The sequence below is a fragment of the Macaca nemestrina genome, chromosome 19 (assembly GCF_043159975.1).
Source record: "Macaca nemestrina isolate mMacNem1 chromosome 19, mMacNem.hap1, whole genome shotgun sequence".
NCBI classification, from domain to species: Eukaryota; Metazoa; Chordata; class Mammalia; order Primates; family Cercopithecidae; genus Macaca; species Macaca nemestrina.
Genome location: NC_092143.1, coordinates 70,425,364 through 70,451,957, shown reverse-complemented (window position 1 = coordinate 70,451,957; position 26,594 = coordinate 70,425,364). Strand labels below are relative to the sequence as shown.

The window sequence follows — 26,594 nt, the reverse complement described above, 5'->3', positions numbered from 1 at the left end:
TAAACACAGGATGTCTTTCCATTTATTGGTGTCTTCCTTAATTTCCTTCAACAATGCTTTGTACTTTTCACTGTACAAGTCTTTTGCCTCCTTAGTTAAGCTGATTTCTAAGTCTTTAATTCTTTTTGATGCTATTGTAAATGGAACTCTTAATTTCCTTTAGATTGTTCATGGTTGAGGTATAGAAATGCAACTGATTTTTTTTTTTTTTTTTTTTTTTTTTTGAGACGGAGTCTCACGCTGTTGCCCAGGCTGGAGTGCAGTGGCGCGATCTCGGCTCACTGCAAGCTCCGCCTCCCGGGTTCCCGCCATTCTCCTGCCTCAGCCTCCTGAGTAGCTGGGACTACAGGCGCCCGCCACCGCGCCCGGCTAATTTTTTGTATTTTTAGTAGAGACGGGGTTTCACTGTGGTCTCGATCTCCTGACCTTGTGATCCGCCCGCCTCGGCCTCCCAAAGTGCTGGGATTACAGGCTTGAGCCACCGCGCCCGGCCAATGCAACTGATTTTGGTGTTGATTTTGCATCTGCATCTTTGCTAGATTCACATATTCGTTCTAAAGGGGATTTTTGGTGGAATTTTGAGTTTTCTATGTATATGTTGCCTGGGAATGGAGGTAATTTTACTTCCTATTTGGTTGCCTTTTATTTTTTTTCTTGATTACTTTGTCTGGCCGTGACTTCCAGTATTATGTTAAATAGAAATGGTAAAAGTGGCATCCTTGTCTTGTTCCTGATCTCAGTTTTGGAAAAGCTTTCAGTCTTTCACCATTGACTAGTGATGATGTTAGCTGTGGGCTTTTCATACATGGACCTTATTATGTTGAGAATGCAAACTATTACACACACGTTTTTGGAAGGTAGATTTTCCTAAATCCCAGTTTTACCCTAGATCTATTCACAGTGCTTTGGGTTCTTCCATAGAGTTAATAGCTTTTCTTTCATTTATCACCTACATTTTGTTTCATTTTAGGATGGCCCACTCATAAAATTTGGCTGATTTCTATCATCTCGATAATCGCTAACATTCACCGAGTACTTAGAGGGTGCTAGGCGCTATCCTGAGCATCATACAGCAACCCTATGAGATCACCGTTATTATTGCCTTCTTAGAGGTGGGGAAGTCAAGGCACAAGGGGTTTAATTTGTTCAGGGTCACATGGCTAGAAAGTGGTGGAATTAGGATTCAAAATTGGACAGTTTGGCTCCTGTCTATTCTCTTAATCTCTATACCATATTGCCTCTTGCAAAAGGCAGATCTAGGGAAAGGGTACCAGTTTCCAGAGTCTTCAGAGAAGATGTTGCTGTCATTTTCCTTGAAGTGTCTAAAGAAGGTGACATATCAATGGAATTGGCATACCCACTCACTGCAGCCCAGTTAACTCCCTAGTACAGGACATGTGAGTAGCTGCTTCCAAGTCTGAGAGAGCCTCTTGGCATGCTTCAAGGAAGTAAACAATAATAGCATTTCCTAGATGTGGATTCCTTTGTCCTATGAGGGAGACTGGATTCTTGCAATACTCTCAGAGTGTGGTTCATATCATTTGCATCCTCAAAGATATCTGGTTTCTAGCCCTTCACCATACCTACTCAAATGCAGCCCTGGTAATGGACTCTAAGAATCTACATTTAAAACTGATTCCCCAGTAACTCTTATATACACTGGTTTGAGAGCCAGTGCTCTGAACATTTGGTTGGCTCCCACCTGCATGGTTCTCATGTGAACAGGCATTCTGTGGAGAGAATATAGCTGCCTGTGGGGCTTCAGCCAAGCCAGAGTGAAGGATGTGTGGATATGTAGATGTGGTTATGTTGCCTTCCAGGTGCTGCCAGGTTCCTCATTAAGGAGCTATCATATCACAACCTAGAATTGGAGAGAAACCGCCTGGAGGAGCTAGGCATTAAACGCCAGTGTGTCTGGCCTTTCATCGTCATGATGGATGACTCATGTGTCCTATGGAACATTCACAGTGTTCAGGAGCCATCAAGGTAGACTTCCAAGCTGTTCTGGGGGCATATGACACAATGCTGTAGACAGGATAATACATTTCTTGACCACAGTTACATACGGAAGTAAGTGAGAGACAGCTTTCTAGAGCAAAACAGCCGACCATGAGATCACCCTCACTAGAACATTTTGTGGTGACTTAGGACTTTTTTATTTAGACACTCAGTAGCCCAATAAATTCTGGATCATTCTGGGATCACAACATTGGTTAGCTATTAAAGTCTACTGAGGCCAGGCACGGTGGCTCATGCCTGTAATCCCAGCATTTTGAGAGGCCAAGGCGGGCTGATCGTTTAAGGCCAGGAGTTCTAGACCAGCCTGGCCTACATGGCGAAACCCCGTCTCTACTAAAAACACAAAAATTAGCTGAGCGTGATGGTGCATGCCTTTAGTCCCAGCTACTCGGGAGGCTGAGGCATAAGAATCACTTGAACCCAAGAGGCAGAGGTTGCAGTGAGCTGAGATTGTGCCACTACACTCCAGCCTGGGTGACAGTGCAAGACTCTGTCTCAAAAAAAAAAGTCTGTTGAGACACTAGGATTGATATAGAAAGACTGCTGACATCTCAAATCAGGAGACCTAGTTTTTAGCCCCAACTGTGTTTTTTGTTTATAATTTTTTGTAGAGATGTTGCCCAGTCTGGTGTTGAACTCTTGGGCTCAAGCAATCCTCCCACCTCAGCCTCCCAAAATGTTGGGATTACGGGCATGAGCCACCACACCCAGTCATGCTTCTTGACTGTCTATGAAAAGGGAAAGTCATCTCACCTCTCCGTATCTCAAGTCCATCACCTGTAAAATTATGCCTGGGCCAAAATCAGTGGTTTTCTTCCTGGGGTAGTGCCCCCTCACATTGCTAGTGGGTGCCGGTCAGGGGCATCTGTGAGGACCAGAGGATGCCAAACATTTTGAAAAGCCCAACACAATAAACCCCCAAAATTCAATAGCACTCCCATTGCAACACTGTGCCAGGTGACCTTTAAGCCCCTCCCAGCTCAAACATTGTGATTTTGTGTCCTTGATCCTATTTTGGATTTGAAGCCAGTGAAATTTTCAAATATTCCTTATTATATACAATTACCAGAACTGGGAAGGATACCTCTATGCGTCCAACCTCCAGCTACCTCCTCTTTGGCAACTCTTTATTCATTGTTCACTCTGACACAGGGGCTGGATTCTTCTCTGCCCAAAAGTGATAAGCCCCACCCCAAAAGGCAGTTTCTTTAATAGTGACAGGTAGTGTGAAAACTGGGCTTGACATTCTTCTCCATTTGCTAATACAAAGTAAATCAGTTAATTTTATCCTTGAGAGTATTACTGGTGTATAATAGTGTATAGACAGTTCACAAATGATCCTGTCTTCCATAATATTTATCAACATCTTATATAAACTATATTTCACAGCCAGCCTGTGGAAGTAGCAGTTTCCAGTAAGAATGTTTCCTTGAAGACTGTCTTACAGCACATTGAAGCCACACCAAAAATTGTCCACTATGCAATCTTGGGCATACAGAAATGGAGCAGCAAGCTGACTTCTCAGAGCCTAAAGGCCCCATTCTCTAGGTGTCACGTGCATGATTTCATTCTCCTCAACATAGACTTGACTCAGAATGTGCAGTATGACTTCAACAGGTAAGTCAGGCCTTATGGATACGGGTAATCCTGGCATCTACTGATGGCTTCTGCCCAGCTCTAGCCTCTGTAATGCTTTTATTCCTATGTCTTCAGTTGAGAAGCTGTCTCTTTATGTGGGCAAGGAGAAAGGGGGATCACAAGCCCCAAAGTGTGCCCCTTTAACACCAAACTGACCTAGATCTTAACAGGGGTTACAACGTCAAATGCTTAAACACTTTAGCCGTCTCATTATTCAACAAGAACTCAGAAACTATTGGCTCAAGTCAGTGTGTGCACCCACAAACATCTAAGACTAAGCCCTCCTTCACCCTCCAAACTCAGAAGGAAATCACTTTTCCTGAATGTTAGTAGGCTTCAGGGAAATCCTACTGTAGGGAAAAGGCAGCAGATGGGGATGAGCAGGGTAGCCATGGCCTTGCCTCCCAAATAAATTATGTCCAGGTTCCTACAAAACCTGAGAGCCAAACAAGAAAGCAGGAACCATAAAGTCCTTCTTATGCCAACCTCACGGTTATAGAATAGCTGCTGCTTTCACTTCTGTTTTAAATTGGACAGAGGCTTCATCCTGTTTGTAGCCAGAAATTTAAAACTGGGAGCACCTCTGCATTCCTGTTCTGCCAGAGTGTATCAAATAGGAACATAGTCCTGTTTTTGCATAGGGATACCTAAAACCTGTGACATAGCTGGGACAAAGATCATCTCACTTTCCCCTTTTAAAGGCTGTAATGCCCAAATCAGAGTTTTTCCAGGTCAGTATTATGAGGGCCAGCTCCACAAAAGCACGGTTGATTATTTTAGGCTCCTAATATCTTGCCGCATGTTTATTTCGCCGTGTATAGTTATCACGGTTGAGATATGCCAGCTGAAGAAAACTATTGTTGTGGTTACAATTTAGGTATTTCTGTGAAGACGTTGACTTTAATCTGAGAACTAACAGTAGTGGCCTGCTCATCTGCCGCTTTAATAACTTCAGTCTCATGAAGAAACATGTTCAGGTTGGAGGGCAAAGGGACTTTATCATTAAACCAAAGATCATGGTAAGTACTGCAAGCTTGATTCAAGTGCTGAAAATAAGCACAATGATAATGACTATCTTTGTTATTAAATGTTGGCATTAAGCACTTTCCGTTTTATTGGAAAAGTGAAATAACACAAGGGAGTTTTTTTTTGTTGTTTTTTTTTTTTTTGGAGACAGTCTGTTCCCTAGGCTGGATGGAGAGCAGTGGCGTGATCTCAGCTCACTGCAACCTCTGCCTCCCGGGTTCAAGCGATTCTCATACCGCCGCCTCCCAAGTAGCTGAGATTAGAGGTCCGTGATACCATGCCTGGCTAATTTTTGTATTTTTAGTAGAGACGGGGTTACACCATGTTGGCCAGGCTGGTCTCAAACTCCTGACCTCAAGTGATCTGCCCACCTTGGCCTCCCAAAGTGCTGGGATTACAGGCATGAGCCACCACATCCGGCCATTAGGGAGTTCTTAATGTCAAATTTTCAATCTCATTTCTGTTACTGGAGACTCATCTAGAGCCAAAACATTTGTTTTGACAATCCAACAAAATTACTTTAAATGTTGGCCTTAAATCTAAGTTTCTTTGGATTTAAGCCTTAACACATCCTTCAAAGCTTTAGTTTCAAGATGGCAAACTTTACATTTTTGCCTTTTTTTTTTTTTTTTTCCTGAGACAAAGTCTCACTCTGTCGCCCAGGCTGGACTGCACTGGCGTGATCCCAGCTTGCTGCAACCTCTGCCTCCCGGGTTCAAGCGATTCTCCTGCCTCAGCCACCATACCCCGCCACACTTTTACATTCTTTATGTAATACATGAGAGAAATATAAATCAAGATGCCAGTCTGGTCCTTTGCTAGAACTTTCTTAAAAGACAGTAATATAGATCAAAACTATACTCTAAGAAATTTACTGATATCTAATAATTCATAGCATGGGGCTACCAGTGGAGCTTAGAAACCTCTTTGCCATTTTTTTGGTGGGGTTGTGGGGTGGAGTTAGGATGAGATAGGATTTAACCCATACACACTGAGCACCACTGTAAAAGGCTTCCGATTGATCTCACAATGTACCTGTTAAATGTAACTTTTAGAGAAGCCTGCTTTCTTCTGCCCTCGCTGTGTGTAACTTACATTAAATCCAAGAGAAAAAAATTCTCAGGACCCTTTACTGACATACATTTGAACCTAGCACCCCTCACTGTGCTACTGCTATTATTTGGGGACTGTTAGGATACAATTCAGTGTTTCCTCTCCTGTTTAATCCAGTGACAGGCAAGTTTCCCATGATCATCTTGGCTCTGATTTCAGGTGTCAGAGAGCTTAGCACCCATCTTGCCCCTTCAATACATCTGCGCTCCCGACAGTGAACACACGCTACTGGCAGCCCCTGCACAGTTTCTCCTGGAGAAATTCCTTCAGCACGCCTCATATAAACTCTTCCCCAAAGCCATCCATAACTTCAGGAGTCCTGTGCTGGCCATTGACTGCTACCTTAACATTGGACCAGAGGTAAAAGGGGTGTGGGGGATACTGTACTTACCTACATCCATCCATTTCTTTCTCATTTTAGCTGTTTACAAAAAAGCCTGTGACATGAAATATAAATCAAGATGCCAGTCTGGTCCTTTGCCAGAACTTTTATTAAAATAAGATAGTAATACAGATCAAAACTTGTATTTCTACCCTTTTGCATACTCACTTATGCAAAGGCTCACACAACATGCAATGGCAGTTGGCCCTCCCCATGCCTATTTTATCTCCACAAATGAGCCAGAGAATATACAACTCAGCTGTCAGCTCCTCTGAGAAGCCGACCTTAGTGGCTTCGGGCAGCAGTTGCTTGCTCCCACTTCTGTTAACATTCATCAGATTATACTGTAATTATGTGGGTTTTTCTTCATAAAAGTGCGAGTTCTTCAAAGACACACAATGTCTTAGTCATTGTGTTAGACATATGTAAGAGGAGCTCAGTGATTACTGAACCAATAAATGTGTACCACCTGAAGCCTTTAGAGGTGGCATTTCTCCACTTCCCACGCCTTGGACTTCTAAAATTTTTCACGTTTTAGTTTTTTTTTTTTTTTTTTAAACTGCCACTTGCACCACCAGGCTCCTGCTACTAAGCTGTCCCTTTAGAAATTATTACTGTACTACATCCTCCTTGTAAAAAATATTTTAAAATAAGAAAGTAAAGTCACCTGCCAGAAGAACATTTTGGTGTACTACATTTCCTTCCAGGGCTTTTTCTTTGTATGTATTGAAAAACACACACATGTCCATACACATACTCTTTTAACACTGAAGTCCAACTGTATTCAATTTTGGAAACTAATTTTTAAAATTTCACAGTGTAAACATTTTACATTCCCATTTTTATGTTTCAATAATCTACACTGTAGCTTGGGTAATGAATTATAGAATTTAGAAGCAGAAGGAACCTTAAAAACCATCAGATGTCAAGGCCAGGCATCGAAGCTCATGGCTATAACCCAGCACTTTGGGAGGCTGAGGCAGGAGGATCACTTAAGGCCAGGAGTTCGAGACCAGCCTAGACAACATGGTAACACCCTGTTGCTACAAAAAATAAAAATAATTAGCCAGGTGTGATGGTGCATGCCTGTAGTCCCAGCTACTCAAAAGGCTGAGGTGGGAAGATCACTTGACCCCACGAGTTCAAGGTTGCAGTGATCTGATTTGTGCCACTGCACTACAGCCTAAGTGACAGAGACCCCATCTCAAAAAAAAAAAAAAAAACCCCACACCCATGAGATCTAGTAACATCTTTTACAGTATTTATGTAAGTTACATGTTTGATCCAGATATTCCAATTCCCCTATCCTAGAGTCCACAATCTCAATACTACTACTAACTGCAGCTAACATTTACTGAATACTAAGTTATTTAATTCAGAAAGCATCCTATGAAACAAGTACTACTGTTATCTCTATAGATGAGGAAACTGAGGTATAGTGAAATGAAGGAGACTGCTCATTGTTCCATGGCTACTAAATGGAGGAACCAGTATTTGAACCCAAGCACATTGGCTCATGCATTTAGCCACTCCACTGTTTTAACTCCCAACCATCTTACTTCCCTGTAATTTTTGCAGTTATCATCTGTTCACAGAAGCCAGATAGAACCAAAAATTTAAACTCATGTACTGTTTTTTTTGAGATGGAGTTTCACTCTTGTCACCCTGGCTGGAGTGCAATGGTGCAATCTCCGCTTACTGCAACCTCCACCTCCAGGGTTCAAGCGATTCTCCTGCCTCAGCCTCCCGAGTAGCTGGGATTACAGGTGCACACCACCACACGTGGCTAATTTTTTTTTGTATTTTTACTATAGACGGGATTTTGCCGTGTTGGCAAGGCTGCTCTCCATCTCCCGGCTTCAGATGATCCATCCACCTTGGCCTCCCAAAGTGCTGGGATTACAGGCATGAGCCACTGCACCCAGCCCATGCACTGTCTTAAGCTTCTATCCAATTGAAAATTTAAGTATATCTAAATGGAAAGCTGATCAAAAATATTTTTTATTCTCACCAATAAGGCAATCCAAACATTTAATCTTTCCTAAGTATGCTTTTTTGTGGAAAGTAGTTTTTTAAATTTTATAAAGACACTTAAATGGAAGGGCTTGTTTCTTACTACTAATTTGTCTCCTAATAGTCCTTTATGATGAGAAATAAATAAGAGAAGCTTTAAACAGGTTAACACTTGGCATGCTACATAAGAGGCTGCAAAGCTTAACTAACCAAGCCATTTAACATTGGAAAAAACTCATCTCCTTTACCTTATCCTGAAATAGATAAAAAGGAAGGTACTGACTCATTCTGCTGAACTGCAGATATTCTGCTTGCTCTTGAAATGCCCATGCTATTTCTGCTTGATGATTTCAGGTGGCCATATGCTATATCAGCTCCAGACCCCACTCCAGCAATGTCAACTGTGAAGGGGTGTTTTTCAGTGGACTCCTTTTGTACCTCTGTGACTCTTTTGTAGGTGCTGATCTTCTTAAGAAATTTAAATTTCTAAAAGGTAAGTCAAATTTAGTATCTTGCTTGTAATTGCTATTGGTTCCCACTGAGCAAAATACAGAAGATAAAGATATTTTTAAAAAGCACTTGAGGCCAGGTGCAGTGGCTCACACCTGTAATCCCAGCACTTTGGGAGGCTGAGGAAGGCGGATCATGAGGTCAGGAGATTGAGACCATCCTGGCTAACACGGTGAAACCCCATCTCTAACACAAAAATTACCCGGGCATGGTGGCAGGCGCCTGTAGTCCCAGCTACTCGGGAGGATGAGGCAGGAGAATGGCATGAACCTGGGAGGCGGAGCTTGCAGTGAGCCGAGATCATGCCACTGTACTTCAGCCTGGGCGACAGAGCGAGACTCCATCTCAAAAAAAAAAAAACAAAACAAAAAAAAAGAAATCAGGTTAATGAGTCTATATGTATGTATATAACTATACACATTCTACTGAATCGAACATATTGCCTGAGTCAGGAAGCAACTGCAATAGTCTTGTATAATTGCATCCCTAGACATAAACCCTTAGTTGTGATTCTGATACAGAAACCATAGGCTGGGTGCAGTAGCTCACACCTGTAATCACAGCACTTTGGGAAGTCAAGGCAGGCGGATCATCTGAGCTCAAGCTCAGGAGTTCAGAAGCAGTCTGGGCAACCTGGAAAAACTCTGTCTCTGCAAAAGTTAGCCAGGCACAGTGGCACACGCCTGTAGTCCCAGCTACTCAAGAGGCTCAGGAGGGACGACCTTTGGCCCAGGAGGCAGAGGTTGCAGTGAGCCAAGATTGTGCCACTGTACTCCAGCCTGGGTGACATCCTGGCTCAAAAAAAAAAAAAAAAAAGAAACCATAGTTGTTTCAATAGGTATGCACCATATAAAGATACTGGCCTGCCCGGGTGCAGTGGCTTATGCCTATAATCCCAACACTTTGGGAGGCTGAGACAGGTGGATCACCTGAGGTCGGGAGTTTGAAACCAGCCTGACCAACATGGAGGAAACCCCGTCTCTATTAAAAATACAAAATCAGCCGGGCGTGGTGGCGCATGCCTGTAATCCCAGCTACTCGGGAGGCTGAGGCGGGAGAATCGCTTAAACCCAGAAGTCAGAGGTTGCAATGAGCCAAGATTGCACCACTGCACTCCAGCCTGGGCAACAACAGCGAAACTCCATCTGAAAAAAAAAAAAAAAAACAATAGAGAGACTGGCCTAAGAGCAAACTAAGATTAAACATCACAGATAATCCTGATAAAATGACATTTGAGATCAGCAAAGAAAGTGAGGTTCAGAACACTGTGCAGCATGAAAACAGGGAGCGGGGTTGTGGGGGGACTGTGCATTCATTCATTCATTTATTTAGAGACTTATTGGGGATGGGGGAGTGGTAGATTTTGCCTCCCAGGAGACAGAGACACTTCTGATTGTCACACTGGAGGCTGCTGCTTGCTGGCATATAGTGGGCAGAAGCCAAGACTGCTGATGTTTAGATTCTAAACATCCTACAAGACACAGAACAAGGCTAGGTGTGATGGCTCACGCCTATAATCCCAGCACTTTGGGAGGCCAAGGTGGGCAGATTGCCTGAGCTCAAGAGTTTGAGAACAGCCTGGGCAACATGGTGAAACTCCGTCTCTACTAAAATACAAAAAATTACCTGGGAGTGGCGGCATGCACCTTTAGTCCCAGCTACTCAGGAGACTTGAGACAGGAGAACTGCTTGAACCCGGGAGGCAGAGGCTGCAGTGAGCCAAGATCACACTACTGCACTCCAGCCTGGGCAACAGAGCGACTCTGTCTCAAAAAAAAAAAAAAAAGACACAGAACAGCCCCCACAACAAAGAATTATCCAAGTCCAATAGTGCTGAGGTTCAGAAACCCTAATCTAGGAGGAAAACGTGAGAAACACAGCATTAGTTATCACAGGGAAGAAGGAATGTGGTTGGAAGATTACTTACTTTATACTGTTTTAAAAATTACTGAATTTGGGCTGGGCGCAATGGCTCACACCTGTAATTCCAGCCCTTTGGAAGGCTGAGGCGGGCGGATCACGAGGTCAGAAGATCGAGACCATCCTGGCCAACCTGATGAAACCCTGTCTTTACTAAAATACAAACAAAAATTAGCTGGGCCTGGTGGCACACGCCTGTAGTCCCACCTACTTGGGAGACTAAGGCAGGGGAATTGCTTGAACCCACAAGGCAGAGGTTGCAGCGAACCGAGATCGCGCCATTGCACTCTAGCCTGGTGACAGAGCAAGACTCGGTCTGACTCACACACATACACACACAAAAACTGAATTTGCAAAACTACTTAATAAAATTAAACAATTCTGATAGATTATGTACCCATCTGTTGGTTCTCAGATGTGTTAGCTTAGAAAATATAATCAGAGGCCGGGCGAGGTGGCTCAAGCCTGTAATCCCAGCACTTTGGGAGGCCGAGACGGGCGGATCACGAGGTCAGGAGATAGAGACCATCCTGGCTAACACAGTGAAACCCCGTCTCTACTAAAAATACAAAAACTTAGCCGGGCGAGGTGGCAGGCGCCTGTAGTCCCAGCTACTCGGGAGGCTGAGGCAGGAGAATGGCGTGAACCCGGGAGGCGGAGCTTGCAGTGAGCTGAGATCCGGCCACTGCACTCCAGCCTGGGTGACAGAGCGAGACTCCGTCTTAAAAAAAAAAAAAAAAAAGAAAATATAATCAGAGATGGTAAAGTTCTTTACATACTCAATCCCTGAGCCTAGGACGTATTTCTGTCTTTTTTCCTGAAGGTGCTACCCTGTGTGTCATCTGCCAAGACAGAAGTTCCTTGCGCCAAACGATTGTCCGCTTAGAGCTAGAAGATGAGTGGCAGTTCCGCCTCCGGGACGAGTTTCAAACCGCTAACAGCAGTGAAGACAAGCCTCTCTACTTTCTTACTGGACGTCATGTATGAGCTTTTGAAGAGACCAAAAACAGCAAAAAGATGCCTAGGTGGGGTGGGACAGAAATAATTTGGGATATTTTTTTTTCCTTTAAAGTACAATCACTGTGGAGCAAAGTGCAACATATTTGTCTAAATTCTCCAAAGAACTCCCCAAATCTGATCCAAGTCTTTGGGGACATCACTTTCCTTCACTTCCAATTACAGGACCCTGAAATTCAGGTAAACTCTACCCTAGGTAGTTATGCAATTACTTAAGATACGGTCTGCCCATGGGATCCTGAGGAGGATATACTTTGGAGAGTGAATATGGAGTTTGCATTATTTTTTTCTATTACACTATGTTAGGGGGAAACTGTCAGCATTAACTAGCCTGAATGTGTTACATGAGACTCATGCCATTGGTGTGGAATTAATTGAAGATTAACGTTTGAGGCCTGAACCCTCAGTTTCTCTTCAGATCTGTACTTTGGTACAGTATTACTCAGGGGTTTGAAATGATAGAATGTAGACGATATTTGTATTTAAAAAAAGAAGTAGCTTTGTCTTTCTCTGTGCAGTGTTAGTTTAAGATTTATAATCTTCTATGTATTGAAACTTTTGGCAAAATTTCCACAGGAGTTAAAAGTTTACTATTTAAACTGAACAAATCAGTAAATGCAGAGCAGGCATTGTGTGCATTTATTCATCTTCTAGCCTAATTCCTTTGCTTTTTCCCATTCTTTAAATGTGTTTCCAGTCTTCAAGAATATCTTATCTATGAGACTGTGGAACAGCAATTAATCTTTTGCAAGAACTTGATTAAGTCCATTGAGTTAAGAAGCTTTCAGCAGGTAACCTGCACCCGCCGTTTGGTTGGAATTAAGCAGTTGGCACCAGCAAACCTAAATGTCAGGCTGAGGTTCTGTTGCAGAGTGAAACTAATTTGTTTCCTTTCAGGGACTCAAGCAAAGCTTCCTTTATTTAAAAGATGCACTGAATATTACCACCTTACACTGACAACGCCACAGAAATTGCTGAATTGGGAAACTGAGCCATAAAAAGAGAAGTGTTTTCTACTTCATCTTAGCAGTGACTCTTGTGAGGAGTAAGGAAGACTCCATTAAGAGTCTTTATGATTCATTAAAATCAGCAGGGGGTGTTTGTCCAGTATCGGCAATGGGAGGCATATGTTTCTACAGATTTCTCAAATATTTTAATCAAAGACATTATTTTTAGAAAATGTTCCAGACAAACTAAGTCTCAGAAGTTTACTCTTAAATTACTCCAGTTCTCATCATTGAACAATGTCTCGAGTTTTCTCATTAGCCCATATTTACTACTTTATCCCCACTTAACATGGCCATTTTTACTTGAATCCATCTTGTTTGTGTCCTGAAACTACTGAGGGGCCTACTAAGCCTGCATTTACTTAGAACAAATAGTGTTAATTGACCAGCTTTATTATGACGAGGAGTTTACAAAGCTAGTGAAAAAATGGAATGTATTAGACTAAAAATGGTTTGCAGATCTCTTGGTTTTAATATAGCTACTTATAATGCTTTAACTGTATTTTGAAGTGAACAATTCCTTTTAACCCCATTTTTAATTGTCTTTCAAAGAGGACCTGCCTCATACATAATATAAAAAAAAACTCCTTAATTTTAGTACAGCAGAATTTTTGGTAAAGAGGTTATGTTTTGAAGCAGTTTGGTTTAAATATGAATGTATTTCACTTGTTCCTGTTTTGTTGAAAGGGCCTAATGCAAATAATATCAAGAAACCCACTGTCTGTGCAATATTCCAATGACATTTACATAGGGCAAATAAAATACTTGAAAGAATTATAAAACAATTGTACCTGGGGTGGATGGCCTCTCAGGGTTTCTTCTGGCTTTATGACTTCATAGCTTAAAGAAATTTTTTTTTTAAGTAGTTACATCAGATGCAGGTACTCCATTAGTTAGGGCTGCACTCTGAAAATTCAAATTATTATTATGAGCTCTTAAATACTATTTAACTCTGTGGAAGAGACTTGCCAGAATAAAGCCAAAAGACCATCACCCCTATAAAAGAGAAATTGACCTGCTTATTCTTTTCAAAGCCTATCTTACTAAGGTTTGGATCTTTTAAAAATCATCTTATCAGTATAATTCTTGAGTATGTCAGGTCCTTCTTTAAGGATAAAATTGCACAAGCACAGGACACCATGATTTGTGTATATATATACTAGTGTGTTCGGCTTTAAGCTTTGCAATCCCTTAGGACACTGGTGTGGGATGAATGGATTCGCTAGGCCCACACAGTAACTCACCTGTAGACCTGCTGAACCTCAGCATGTATGACAGTTCACACAGGCTAATACTGAATGTAAACTGAAAACTAGAAGAGAATTGTTGTAGTCAATTGTTTTTGGCTGTAATTTATGCAATTGCTTTTTGTGATTTTTAGAAATGGGGCACCTGTGTTACTTTATTACTGTAAAATGTTCTTAACCAAAATTTGGTGAATTTCACTAGTCTACCTCACGTTTTGTTAATGATTCAAAATTGTCTTGTGTCTACTGTTATGTTTTTGTCCTTTAATTTGGTAAATGTATTAAAGTTATCTCCCACCCCCTCCAAAAAGTTATTTTTTCCTTATAACTTTCTGGCATGTTAAGAAAACAAGCTCCCTGACTCTGGCAATGTCCTAAAAAGGCTGGAAGTCACATTATAGGTTGGACAACTAAGATTAAAGAGGTGTTGAAAATATACATAGTAGATCCCAATCTTTTATTTGAGAGATTGCAACTACACTCACTTTGATGTCCTTTTGGAAACAGAACTTTGGGTTGCTAGAACTAATACAAGGTGTTATTGTTAATCTCCAGTTAAAACTTCTCAAACTTTTTGAGAACTTCTCAAAGTTGCTAGAACTATGTAGTTTAATGAAGATGGTGTTATTGTAGCATGAATTTTATCTTCTTAAAATTTTTACTAAATTTTGAGAATAACTTTGTTGTCCCAGAAAAATGGCTTTCGATCTATTAATAAAGTGTAGTAAATTAAAAGAATTTGACATAGAATCCATGAAAACAATCTTCTAGGCCGGGCGCGGTGGCTCAAGCCTGTAATCCCAGCACTTTGGGAAGCCGAGACGGGCGGATCACGAGGTCAGGAGATCGAGACCATCCTGGCTAATATGGTGAAACCCCGTCTCTACTAAAAAATACAAAAAAAACTAGCCGGGCGAGGTAGCGGGCGCCTGTAGTCCCAGCTACTCGGGAGGCTGAGGCAGGAGAATGGCGTGAACCCGGGAGGCGAAGCTTGCAGTGAGCTGAGATCCGGCCACTGCACTCCAGCCTGGGTGACAGAGCGAGACTCCGTCTCAAAAAAAAAAAAAAAAGAAAAAAAAAAGAAAACAATCTTCTAGGCCAAAGGGCCCTTAGGAAGGGCAATAAATATTTGTAAGTGTAATGACAGACTTTCAGAGGAAAGTAAAGACTACTGGTGTTCCACTATACATTCCAAAGCTGCTGCAACATCACATTAAAATACTTAGGACTGAAACAACATCCAGAGAACGAACATTTCTCAAGCTTCTCTTTAGACACAGAAACTGGAAACTGGTCCTTAAAGCTTCCTCTGAGTCCAGGAGAATACTGCTCTAACACTGAAACCTTGGCTTCACTGAAAACAAAACAACAACAATAAAAACACTGCTAAAGATGACTTCAGGAATTGCCTCTAAGGCCAAAGAAAAAGTCATTCACATAATAAATTCACTGTGCTCTCAACTACCAAGTGTTGAGTTAAAGCATCTACTTCAGTGACTATGACAACAGATAGTATTACGTTAAAAAAAAAAAAAAAGGCAACACCAGTAAGCTGTTTTCCGACCACTTCATTCCAAATATTTTATTTTTACCAGTCTAGTGTATTTTATTTTTACCAGAAGGGTGGTGGGGGTAGGGGGTTGCTAAAAGACAGAACTCATCCCCTTTTCTGCCAAAAGGCTCAGGAGCCATGAGAAAGAAAATGTATGTCTAGAGTCACTACCCCAGAAATCAACTCAGCAATCTCAACCCTAGCTGCAATGTGGATGGGCAGGAATACAGCTGTGTTCCCATCCAGAAGGATAAGACTCTATAGCTGGGCAGCCATGCAAAGTAAACAGGAACAATTGAAATATCACTGCAGGTTTGTTGTACTCACTGACTGTCCTTACAACAGTCAGGTTTTCAGTAGATACACCAAGTTCACTCTTGCATATTATGAAGTAGTAAAATACTGCTTTTTATCTGTGTGTCCATGCAGATTAAGGCATCAACCCATAAAATCTTGTAGTTCCTGACTATATTTGTGGCTCTTACAATGTCTCTATGCTAGACACTTTTACAAACGACCAACAACGATATGAAGGCTGCTAACAAAAAATTTATAAGCACCTTATATAGTCAGCAATTATAGACTCACCCTCTTCTGCAGTCTGTGGCCATTAGTGTATACTCACTGTGTCCCTGCTGCCTCCACCACTCCACTGAGACTGCTCTTTTCCTAACATCACTTGGGCTCTCTTCAGTCTTCAATTGTGGTATGTCAGGATTGACCATTCTTTCGATTCTTGAAATTTTTCCCTTGGTTTCTACCACTCTTCTGGCTCTCCTACCTTGCTGCTCATGCCTTCTTAGGCAGTCTTCGAGACTCTTAAATGATGGTGTACCTCACAACTCTCTTCTACCTTCTCATTTTACAGACCCCAGGGTGACCTTCTAAACCTTCAAATAAATAAGTAAACTCGTAAATCTGTTTATCAGTTAGAACCTTTCTCAAACTCTAGATCCACATATCCAATTGTATACTAAATAGGTATCTCCACTTGGAGATACAACCACCTTAAAATCCTGACCAAAACTGAGGGCATCCCCATTCAATCCTCCCAACCTAATTCCCCTGTATTCCCATCTGCCAATCTAAGTCAGTTACCCAAACCACAATTCCCACTTACCTTAACCTCTCTGCCATGATCTTTTTGTGGTTGTTTATAAATTCCTATCAATTCAACTGTGTCAGTTCTTCAATTTTATCTTCTCAATGTGTACCTGTCTCGTCTTCATCTCCACATCACAGCTTTTGTTCAGTGTTTCAACGCTTTTCACACAATCTGCTCTTAGTTATCTTCTAAGTTCCAGATTCCTCAATTATAAACCCTACACCTCATAGGATTGTCATAATGATTACATAAAATAATGCAGCACTAAACACACAGGGTCTGACACACAGCAAACACTCAAATGTTAGGTATTAACTAAAAATACTATTCTTAGAGAAACATGTAAATTGTAAAATTTGGGAGGCTACATCTTCAGTATAAACATGAAAATAAACTGGTTTCTCAGTAATAGTAACATTTAAACCAACCACCCAATATACCCTCTTCCACCTCTAGGTTGCCTTGAAACCAAGTCAAAAGGAGTCAAAGTAGTATACTATTGTTTATGGAAACTGGACCTGTATTATGAGGTTAACAGTTACTAGAGAGTCTACACTATATCCCAAAATTTCATTGTTTTTTAAAAAAAACATGGTACCTGTCAGGCAAACACTGAGACCAGGATTGACCAAAAGAGTCTCAGGCCCAAAGGGAAATGATAGTATCAAAAGCTAGGGCCAGGTGCAGTGGCTCACACCTATAAACTCAGCACTTTGAGAGGCCAAGGCAGGTAGATCACATGGGGTCAGGAGTTCGAGACCAGCCTGGCCAATGTGGTAAAACCCTGTTTCTACTAAAAAATATAAAAACAAATAAGCTGGGCATGGTGGCAGGCGCCTGTAATCCCAGCTACTCTGGAGGCTGAGGCAGGAGAATCACTTGAGCTCAGGAGGCGGTGGTTGCAGTGAGCCGAGGTCATGCCATTACACTCCAGCCTGGGTGGACAGAGTGAGTCTCTGTCTCAAAAAAAAAAAAAAAAAAAAGAAAGAAAGAAAGAAACAAAAGAAGCTAGACCAGCATGATGAATCAGAGGGAGATGTTTACCCTGCCCTATCATTCTACCCATACAAAGAGTATAGAGTCTTCTACCACTCTAGAATTTTTTTTTTTTTTTTTTTTTTTTTTGAGGTAGAGTTTTTTGCTCTTTTTGCTCAGGCTGGAGTACAATGGCGTGATCTCGGCTCACTGCAATCTCCACCTCCCAGGTTCCAGCTATTCTCCTGCCTTAGCCTCCCAAGTAGCTGGGATTACAGGTGCACACCACCAAAACCAGCTAATTTTTGTATTTTTAGTAGAGACGGGGTTTCACCATGTTGGTCAGGCCGGTCTCGAACTCCTGACCTCGTGATCCGCCCGCCTCAGCCTCCCAAAGTGCTTTTAAAGGCACAAATTTATAGGGAAAATAAAATGTATACCTGTTAATTTAAGGCCCTAAATTTTAGCCAGTTTCCAACTGAGATATGATCATTTCAGCTCATAAAAATAACCTAAGTTGAACCATAGTGGTAATTCATTCTTGGGCTGTGGGCCCTTCATTTATGTGAAACATCATAAAAGTACCATGTTACTTAAATAATCAGAAAGGACTTTGCCTTTGGAGATAAAGTTCAGCTGATTTGCTGCTGACATAATGATCCTTTGGCAAACTGGTGGAAACTACCTTTAGGAAGCCAATGTTTTAATCATATTTCAAGATATCAAACCAAAAAAACACCCTGAAAAAGCACAAATGACAACACACCATTATCTCAGTTAGTACATTGGTCACTTAGAAAAAGCTATCAAGTATTTTATTATTTTTATTCTACATTATATACAGGTCATAAAAGGCCACAGCAGTTTTTCAACATATAAACCCTTTAAAAGTAGAGGGCACTATGAAGGATAGACAAGTATCAAAATGAAGTCCAGTAATGAGGGCATATACTCAGTGCAGTATTTCTGAGGAATAACAAAGCAGATACCGAGTCATCCATACTTTGCTTCCAAGTATTCTATAGGTTTTTATAAACCTCTTTGAGATTTGTTAACAGCCTAGGGGTGCCAAGTTGCCATTTATTTTTAAAAGTGAAACCAGAATGAAAGAATAATGAATCTAGGAGGGTACCTTTCCTAATGCTTGTCATTTATACCTCTTCAAGAAGGAAAGCCTCAATTCTTTACCACTTTCTACTTCCTCCTTCCATCAAAGATAGGAAAGAAAAATCGGGGAAAAAAGCTCAATATTCTAATTCTTCCTGTTTAGCTGGAGCTTTCCTTTTCTATCAGGGTTTCTTCAAAGTATAGTTCAGGCCTTTTAAAAATTAGCTTCAAATTCCAAAACATTTAATATTGCACCCTCCTTGAACAATAAGTAAAAAAATGGGTTTCCACTCTGTGAAAATACAATCCTTAAACCTATCACTGGTATCAGCAGATCAATATAAAAAAATACAGTACCAAGCTACACTGGTATATTTCCATATTAAGAACTTCAAAATATACTTATCACTGAGACCATAGTCCTTGCATTAGTTTTCAGTCCACTATGAACAATTATCTGCTGCATGTAAACATGTCTAAATAACTATAGATAAAATACATCAATCATAAATTTCTGTAAAAGATAATAAAATATCTTCTTTAAAAAACAAAACAATAAGCTATTACTGCATTGTTTCCAATTTTATGAAAATGGAACAACCATATGGTTGTTGCCAGTCCTGAGTTCATCGTAATAAAAATGGCCCTAGTTCCTGGTTAAAGTCAGCAATCAATCCATTCTCTTCAATAGATGTCTTCTAGTGGTGTAGGCAAGAATTTGTTTTACGTGCTATTCTGTCCATTAATAAAATTATATACCAGAAACTGACCAGTGCCACAGTACTGTGTTGCAAACAGCTTTCCATCAGGAGTGGGATCTGAGAAAGCAATTTCTTCTTTGCTCAAGTATGAGCCATATATAAAGTTACTCCTATTAAAAAAAAAAAAGGAGGGGGAGGGGTTAAGTGCAAAATGTTAAAAAATTCTTTCTAATCATTAAAACTGGAATAACCTGTCAAATACAATTTGACTAAAAAAACTTTTTAGGTCCTGTTGTATGTGCTCAAAATTGTTGAAAATAATTATTCATTTATAATATTATCAATAACCTGAGGTTAAATTTTAATAAAAGCAACAATGTAAAAACATTTACCCAACATCTTTTCATGATAAAAATATTTAACTAAGAGTAGAAATAATTTCCTCAACCTGATCAAGGGCATCAAGGAATATCAGAGTTAATGGTGAATGACTGAAAACTGTTCCTCAAAGATCAGGAATAAAAGAAGACTGCTCTCACCTCTTCTATTCAATATTGTATTGGAGGTTCTAGTCATGAGGAAAAGAAATAAAAATCATCCAGATTGGAAAGAAATAAAACTATCTCTTTTGCAGATGAAAAGGCCTTGTTTATAGAAAATCCTAAAAAATTCACAAAAACAAACATAAAATCTAATAAACGAGTCTGGCAAGGCTGCATATTCAAGATTGATATTCAAAAGTAAACTGTATTTCTATACACTTGTAATGAACAACCTAAAACTGAAATTTAGGGGGAAAAATTCAATTTATAGTAACATCAAAAAAAATTAAATACTTGCCAGGCACAGTGGCTCACACCTGTAATCCCAGCATTTTGGAAGGCCAAGGCGAGAGGATTGCTTAAGCCCAAGAGTTCAAGGCCAGCCCAGGCGACATAGCAAGACTCCGACTGCACCAAAACAAATGAAATTTTTGCCAGGCACATGGCTACAGTCTCAGCTACTCAGGAGGCTGAGGCAGGAGGATTTCCTGAGCCCAGGACATTAAGGATGAAGTGAGCTGTGTTTGCACCACTGCACTCCAGCCTGGGTGACAAAGTGAGATGCCGTCTCCAAAAAAGAAGAAAAAAAAAAACTTGGGAATAAATGTAACAAAAGAAGCGTTAAGACTTGTACACTGAAAACTATTAAACATTGCTGTAAGACCTAGGGCCAGACGCGATGGCTCACACCTATAATCCCAGCACTTTGGGAGGCCAGGGCAGGTGAATTGCTTGAGCCCAGGAGTTTGAGACCAGCCTGGGGAACATGGCAAAACCCCATCTCTGCAAAAAATAGAAAAATTGGCCGGGTGCAGTGGCTCACACCTGTAATCCCAGCACTTTGGGAGGCCGAGGTGGGTGGATCACTTGAGACCAGGAGTTCGAGAGGTAGTGGACACCTGTAATCCCAACTACTTGGGAGGCTGAGGCAGGAGAATCACTTGAACCCAAGAGGCGGAGGTTGCAGTGAGTAGAGGTCACGCCACTGCACTCCAGCCTGAGACAACAGAATGAGACTCCATCTCAAAAAAAAAAAAAAAAAAAAAAAAAAACCAACTAGCTGACCTAAAAACCTCTTTTGAATAATTAATTATAACCTCCTTTATTAACCTTTATCAGAGGTACTTTATAGGACAAAAAACTAAACAATTTTTCTGAGTCTCCCTTTTATATCTTCAGTCAAGTGATAAAAGAAAAACTAGAGATTTCGATAGTTTACAAATATTCTTGAATTAAGATAAATTTCTCTAAAAGCTGAACTCCCAAGGAACTTTCCACATTTCTTTGGTTATATTTAAAATTCTTCAAAATGAAGCACAACTTGAAATAGGCAGGTTATTTTGGCCTAATATCATAGTTACAAATAAGTAAGACGAAACAGCTTAATAGTGTTTAGCCTACAGTGCTTTCTTCTTCCTCATGTTAAATTCACATAAAAAGTACTTACAGATCCAATACACTGATAACCTCATGCAAAATTTATAATTAACACAAATAAAAGTTTTACACACGTTAATTAAATGCCAATCTTTATACTAAAGCTCTGCCTAAGTCCTAAACTACTAAAAATGACTTGAAGGATTACATTCAAGTTACCTTAGGCATTCAATCATGCGAGAAGCAATTTTCTTCCGACGCATCATGCTGAATACCCATATTCGACTGATCCCACAGATTGCAGGCTCTGGTAATGTTGAGCAGCACCAGGCTTTTTGCCTTTCAAATCTGACTTTTTCTTCTTCTGACCTGATAACTGGAAGTTTCTCTTCTATAACTCTGTAGCCCTACAAGTGTCAAAAATGGGGAAAATTTTTAAGTGAGACTATTAATTAGCAACTAATACTGATCTGGTTGAGGAGGTTATGACATTTGACTGGCTTAAAAAACCATGGGGTTACTTATGTTTTCACTCTCATTTTTAGGAAACAGACAACCTCTATCTGCATTCTGTTCCAGTTCACTTACTAGTTGTATGACCATGAAAGTAAGTTACAATTTCTCTAACCTTCGGGTTCCTCACTGGAGATATCCATCAACTCTCATTTTGAGAGATTAAACCCAAATACATACAAAGTCCTTTGCCATCATGAGGAGCCCCCCAATAGGAACTGAACATTAGTTCTCTCCACCTCTCACACTCCAAGAACCAGCAAAAGTACATGTTAAGAACACAGCAGTAATAACTGTTTCTGTGATTGCTGTCACAGTTCTAGATTTCACAGTTGTACAAGAACTGAGACTAGGGATAGCAGACAAATCAATAATTTAAAAAGCCATTTCATCACACTGCAATCTCTTTTTTCAAAAAAGTACCTTAAAGAGCATACATCGCTTTTATGGTGGCTATCTTTATGGGAAAAGAAAAGAAAATTTAAAATATCTCTGCCAGTCTAGCTGCCAAAATATAACACAACTGTTTTTCTTTCTTTTTTTTTTTTTTTTTTTCTGAGACAGAGTTTCTTCTGTCACCCAGTACAGTGGTGCAATCTCAGCTCACTGCAACCTCTGCCTCCTGGGTTCAAGAGAGTCTCGTGCCTCAGCCTCCCGAGTAACCATGCCTGGCTAAGTTTTGTATTTTTAGTAGAGATGGGGTTTCACCATGTTGGCCAGGCTGCTCTTAAACTCCTGGATTACAGGTGTGAGCCACCGTGCCCCGCCATGACTGGCCTTCTGATGGCACAAGATATAAAACTTAAAAGCAAACAAACAACACAGTTAAGAGTCAGCAAAAACAACCCTAACAAACATTACATAGTTATCCTTCTAGTCTAAACACTGCTATAAGTCATTTATGGATCTAGGTGGAATAGAAACTTAAAAACACAATAGTCTGAACTATGTAAAATTAACTCAATTGCAGTATGGCAAACTTCTATGAGTTAGTCAATTTATATCAAATTAATTTCCACAAACTACCCTATCAGTTACTTACTTAAATTAATTTTGTTATTATAGCAAGGTTCATAAGCACTATACAATAATTTCAGGCTGAATATTTATTTACTCATTTATTATTTTTTCTAAAGAGACAGAGTCTGGCTATGTTGCCCATGCTGGAGTGCAGTGGCTATTCACAGACACAAACATAGCACCCTACAGCCTCAAACTCCTGGACTCAAGCAGTCCTCCTATCTAAGCCTCCCAAGTAACTGGGACTACAGGTGCCACCACACCCAGCTGAATTTTTAAAACACGTAGCTTAACATATATAAACTCCTGCAAACTTGCTTTGACTTTTCACTTTTTTAGAAAATTTTATGACCAAGCATACATCTGTGCAAGCAGCTATTAACCCACTTATGCTTAGTGTTCCGTTATTGGAACACTAAGCATGTGGGAGTTATTTACATCCTACTGCTCAAGGTCATCGCCAAGGTCTTATTTTTCACCCATGGAAGAACTCAAAAAATTGTTGTAACCTTTGGCATAAACTAGTTAATATGCTAAAAGACACTATCTGAACAGTAGTCACACACAATGCACACTGAGTTCATGAGCAAGAACTTAGCAGGAAAAAGACAGAATTCAGGTCTGCCTCAAAGTGAGATTAGGGAGTCCAGAAGCTTCTGTTCTCTTAGGATAGTCTCAGCAGTTTCTACTAACACTCATAATATAAATATACATGATTCCACTGTTTGTTTTTTGTACAAATAGGCTACTAAATACAAGATAACTACTCATTTAGAGTTCAACAAAGGAAGTGGTGATCTGTTCCAGGCGTGGGCCTTTTATGTTTGTTTGTTTGTTTTTTGAGATGGAGTATTGCTCTGTTGTCCAGGCTGGGTTCAGTGCACGAACTTCAGCTCACTGCAGCCTCTGCCTCCCAGGTTCAAGCAATTCTCCTGCCTCAGCCTCACGAGTAACTGGGATTACAGGCACACACCACCACATCTGGCTAATTTTTGTATTTTTAGTAGAGACAGGGTTTCACCATGTTGGCCAGGCTGGTCTCAAACTCCTGACCTTCTGATCTGCCCACCTCAGCCTCCCAAATTGCTGGGATTACAGGTGTGAGCCACCATGCCCGGCGGTGTGGGCCTTTTATAAAGGCACAGATAGTAAATATTTTAGGCACCGCAGCCCACCTGGTCTCTGCTGCAACTATTCAACTCTGCCTTTGTGGTACAAAAGTAGCCATAAATATGTGAGCCAAATGGGTATGGGTGGGCAACAATAAAATTTTATTTACAAAAACAAGTTGGACTTTGCCCACTCTAGTTTGCCTAGTCTTGACTTACTGCAGTGCTAGAGGGACTAATTGAGAAAGACATTACATTGGTATCTAACATGGAAACTTCCAAAATAAACTTGGATAGTATTCTGATTTTTTTGGGGGGCGGGGGCGGGGGAGAGGGATGGAGTCTCACTCTGTCACCCAGGCTGGAGTGCAATGGTGAGACCTTGGCTCACTGCAACCTCCACCTCCTGGGTTCAAGCGATTCTCCTGCCTCAGCCTCCTGAGTAGCTGGGATTACAGGCGCACACGCCCGGCTATTTTTTTCTTTTTCTTTTTGAGACCAGGTCTCGATGTGTCACCCAGGCTGGAGTGCAGTGGCACAATCTTGGCTCACTGCAACCTCTGCCTCCTGGGTTCAAGCAATTCTCCTGCCTCAGCCTCCCAAGTAGCTGGGACTATAGGCACGTGCCACCATGCCCGGCTCATTTTTTGTATTTTTAGTAGAGATGGGGTTTCACCGTATTAGCCAGGATGATCTCGAACTCCTGAACTTGTGATCCTCCCACCCTGGCCTCCCAGAGTGCTGGGATTACAGGTGTGAGCCACCGCGCCCAGCTAATTTTTGTATTTTCGGTAGAGACCAGGTTTCATCATGTTGGCAAGGCTGGTCTCGAACTCCTGACCTCGTGATCCGCCCACCCTGGCCTTCATAATCTGGGATTACCGGCGTGAGCCACTGCGCCGGTCTGATGGTATTCTCATTCTACAGAATTTTTACCTTACTGACTTGAGAAATGAATTCCCATGTATAACCATTACTCCACTATGGTAAAGACTCACACATGGGAATTCTTGCATTAAAACTGTTCCTTACATAAAATGGAGACAAATTCATCAGGATTTATGTTATTTGGGATTACGTCGTAATCTCATTAAACACCAAATTACTTAAGAATATTCTTTAAAAATCACTTACCCATTGGATATGTTCCGCAATTAGGCACCCAACTACTTTTTTGTCATTGGAAATGAAGAGAAGTGTTTTAGTTCTGGAATAGCACATTAGTGGAGCCTGTTGAAAACCTAAATCATTGTCAACCATCTCTCTAATCTCGTCAACCTGCCAAATAAAGAACAAGAATTATTTTTAAATGAAAACATTATATACATGTAAAAACACACTATTTCAGTTCAGTAGATAGACTTTATTCCAAGCAGGGCATCCTCTAAAGAGTTCTTTTGGATGGGCATGGTGGCTCACACCTGTAATCCTAACACTTTGGGAGGCCAAGGCGGATGGATTGCTTGAACTCAGGAGTTCACCACCAGCCTGGGCAACATGGTGAAACCCCGTCTCTACTAAAATATAAAAAAATTAGCCAGGCGCAGCAGTGTGCGCCTGTAATCCCAGCTACTTCGGAGGCTGAGACAGGAGAAACCCTTGAACCTGGAAGGCGGAGGTTGCAGTGAGCTGAGATCACGCCATTGTACTCCAGCCTGGGTGACAGAGAGAAACTCCATCTCAAAAAAAATAATTTAAAAAAAAAGAGTTCTTTTGAAGGACTGTACTGATCAATAACTGTTTTTTAACCCCAAGAAACACTTTGCAAAATGAAGGAAGAACTGGAGGGTGATGCCAAACCCAACAGTCTAGAGAACAAGAGGGTGAGAGCTCCTACAATAGATTATTAGAAACATTAAGACTTCATATTAGAAGTATCTAATTTGTGAATGGAAGAGAACTTCACTGGAATCTTAGCCAGGCAAGCCACTTTTCTTCCCAACCCTTAATTAGTACTCTCATCAGTAAAACGAAAGTGAGTATAGAGAAAAGGAACTCATATTTACTTCCTATCAACCACTTACAGGCCAGGCATTATTCAAAGCACTTTACAAACATTTCACTTCAATCCCACATTTCTTGGAGGTTCCTTACTTTACACATGGAAGAAATAAAACTCAAAAGTTAAACCACTTTCCCATGTCAGATATTAGACATCTAGAAAATCAAGGAGCAGAGTCACATGTGAATCCAAAATGTTACTATGGCATCAAACCATGCTTCTTACAGTTTACCTCCTAAGTGACCAAAGTCAAACATGATAAGCTCAAACTGTTGGCAGGCAATCAAAAGTAAGACCTCTGTAGGTACTCAAACATTAGTTCCTTCCCCAGTTAAAAGATACTGCAAACAAAAGCCAGAGAACAGTGGCTGATGCCTACAATCCCAGCACTTTAAGAGGCTGAGGCTAAAGGAGTTCAAGGCCAGCATGGGCAACACAGCAAAACACATCTTTACAAAATTGTTTTATTAGCCAGATGTGGTGGCACTTGCCAGTAGTCCCAGCTTCTCAGGAGGCTGGGGCAGGAGGGTCACTTTGGTCTCAGGAGTTTGAGGTTACAGTGAGCTATGATTGTACCACTGCACTTCGGCCTGGGTGACAAGAGTGGAATTCTCATAAAAAAATAATAATAAAATAATAGAGTCCAATAACACTCATTTATGTTATTAAGTTTAAAATGCAAAAAATCCTTAAGAGGGT

The 26,594-nt window shown here is 40.9% G+C and overlaps 2 protein-coding genes across 10 annotated transcripts in view; one reads left to right on the top strand and one right to left on the bottom strand.

The window, feature by feature from the left end:
* Window positions 1-14,560, top strand: part of LOC105464782 (GREB1 like retinoic acid receptor coactivator) — a 299,166-nt gene extending 284,606 nt beyond the window's left edge. For 2 of the 4 annotated variants that reach the window (XM_011712850.3, XM_011712829.3), the window contains exons 29-34: window positions 1,821-1,986; window positions 3,409-3,636; window positions 4,535-4,676; window positions 5,956-6,156; window positions 8,546-8,684; window positions 11,445-14,553. In XM_011712850.3, coding sequence (XP_011711152.2) covers window positions 1,821-1,986; window positions 3,409-3,636; window positions 4,535-4,676; window positions 5,956-6,156; window positions 8,546-8,684; window positions 11,445-11,608 — 1,040 coding nt within the window. In that variant the 3' untranslated portion in view covers window positions 11,609-14,553. Of the gene's footprint in view, window positions 1-1,820; window positions 1,987-3,408; window positions 3,637-4,534; window positions 4,677-5,955; window positions 6,157-8,545; window positions 8,685-11,444 lie in introns of all 4 variants that reach the window. The other 2 variants (XM_011712866.3, XM_071085568.1) reach the window with 2 other exon arrangements.
* Window positions 14,561-18,317: 3,757 nt separating this feature from the next.
* LOC105465547 (establishment of sister chromatid cohesion N-acetyltransferase 1) overlaps window positions 18,318-26,594 on the bottom strand; it is a 76,348-nt gene continuing 68,071 nt past the window's right edge. For 4 of the 6 annotated variants that reach the window (XM_071085572.1, XM_071085570.1, XM_071085569.1 and 1 more), the window contains 3 exons: window positions 25,028-25,171; window positions 21,471-21,658; window positions 18,318-19,502 (listed from right to left, as the gene is read on the bottom strand). In XM_071085572.1, the coding sequence (XP_070941673.1) occupies window positions 19,355-19,502; window positions 21,471-21,658; window positions 25,028-25,171 (480 nt within the window). In that variant the 3' untranslated portion in view covers window positions 18,318-19,354. Of the gene's footprint in view, window positions 19,503-21,470; window positions 21,659-25,027; window positions 25,172-26,594 lie in introns of those variants that run through there. The other 2 variants (XM_071085573.1, XR_011617043.1) reach the window with 2 other exon arrangements.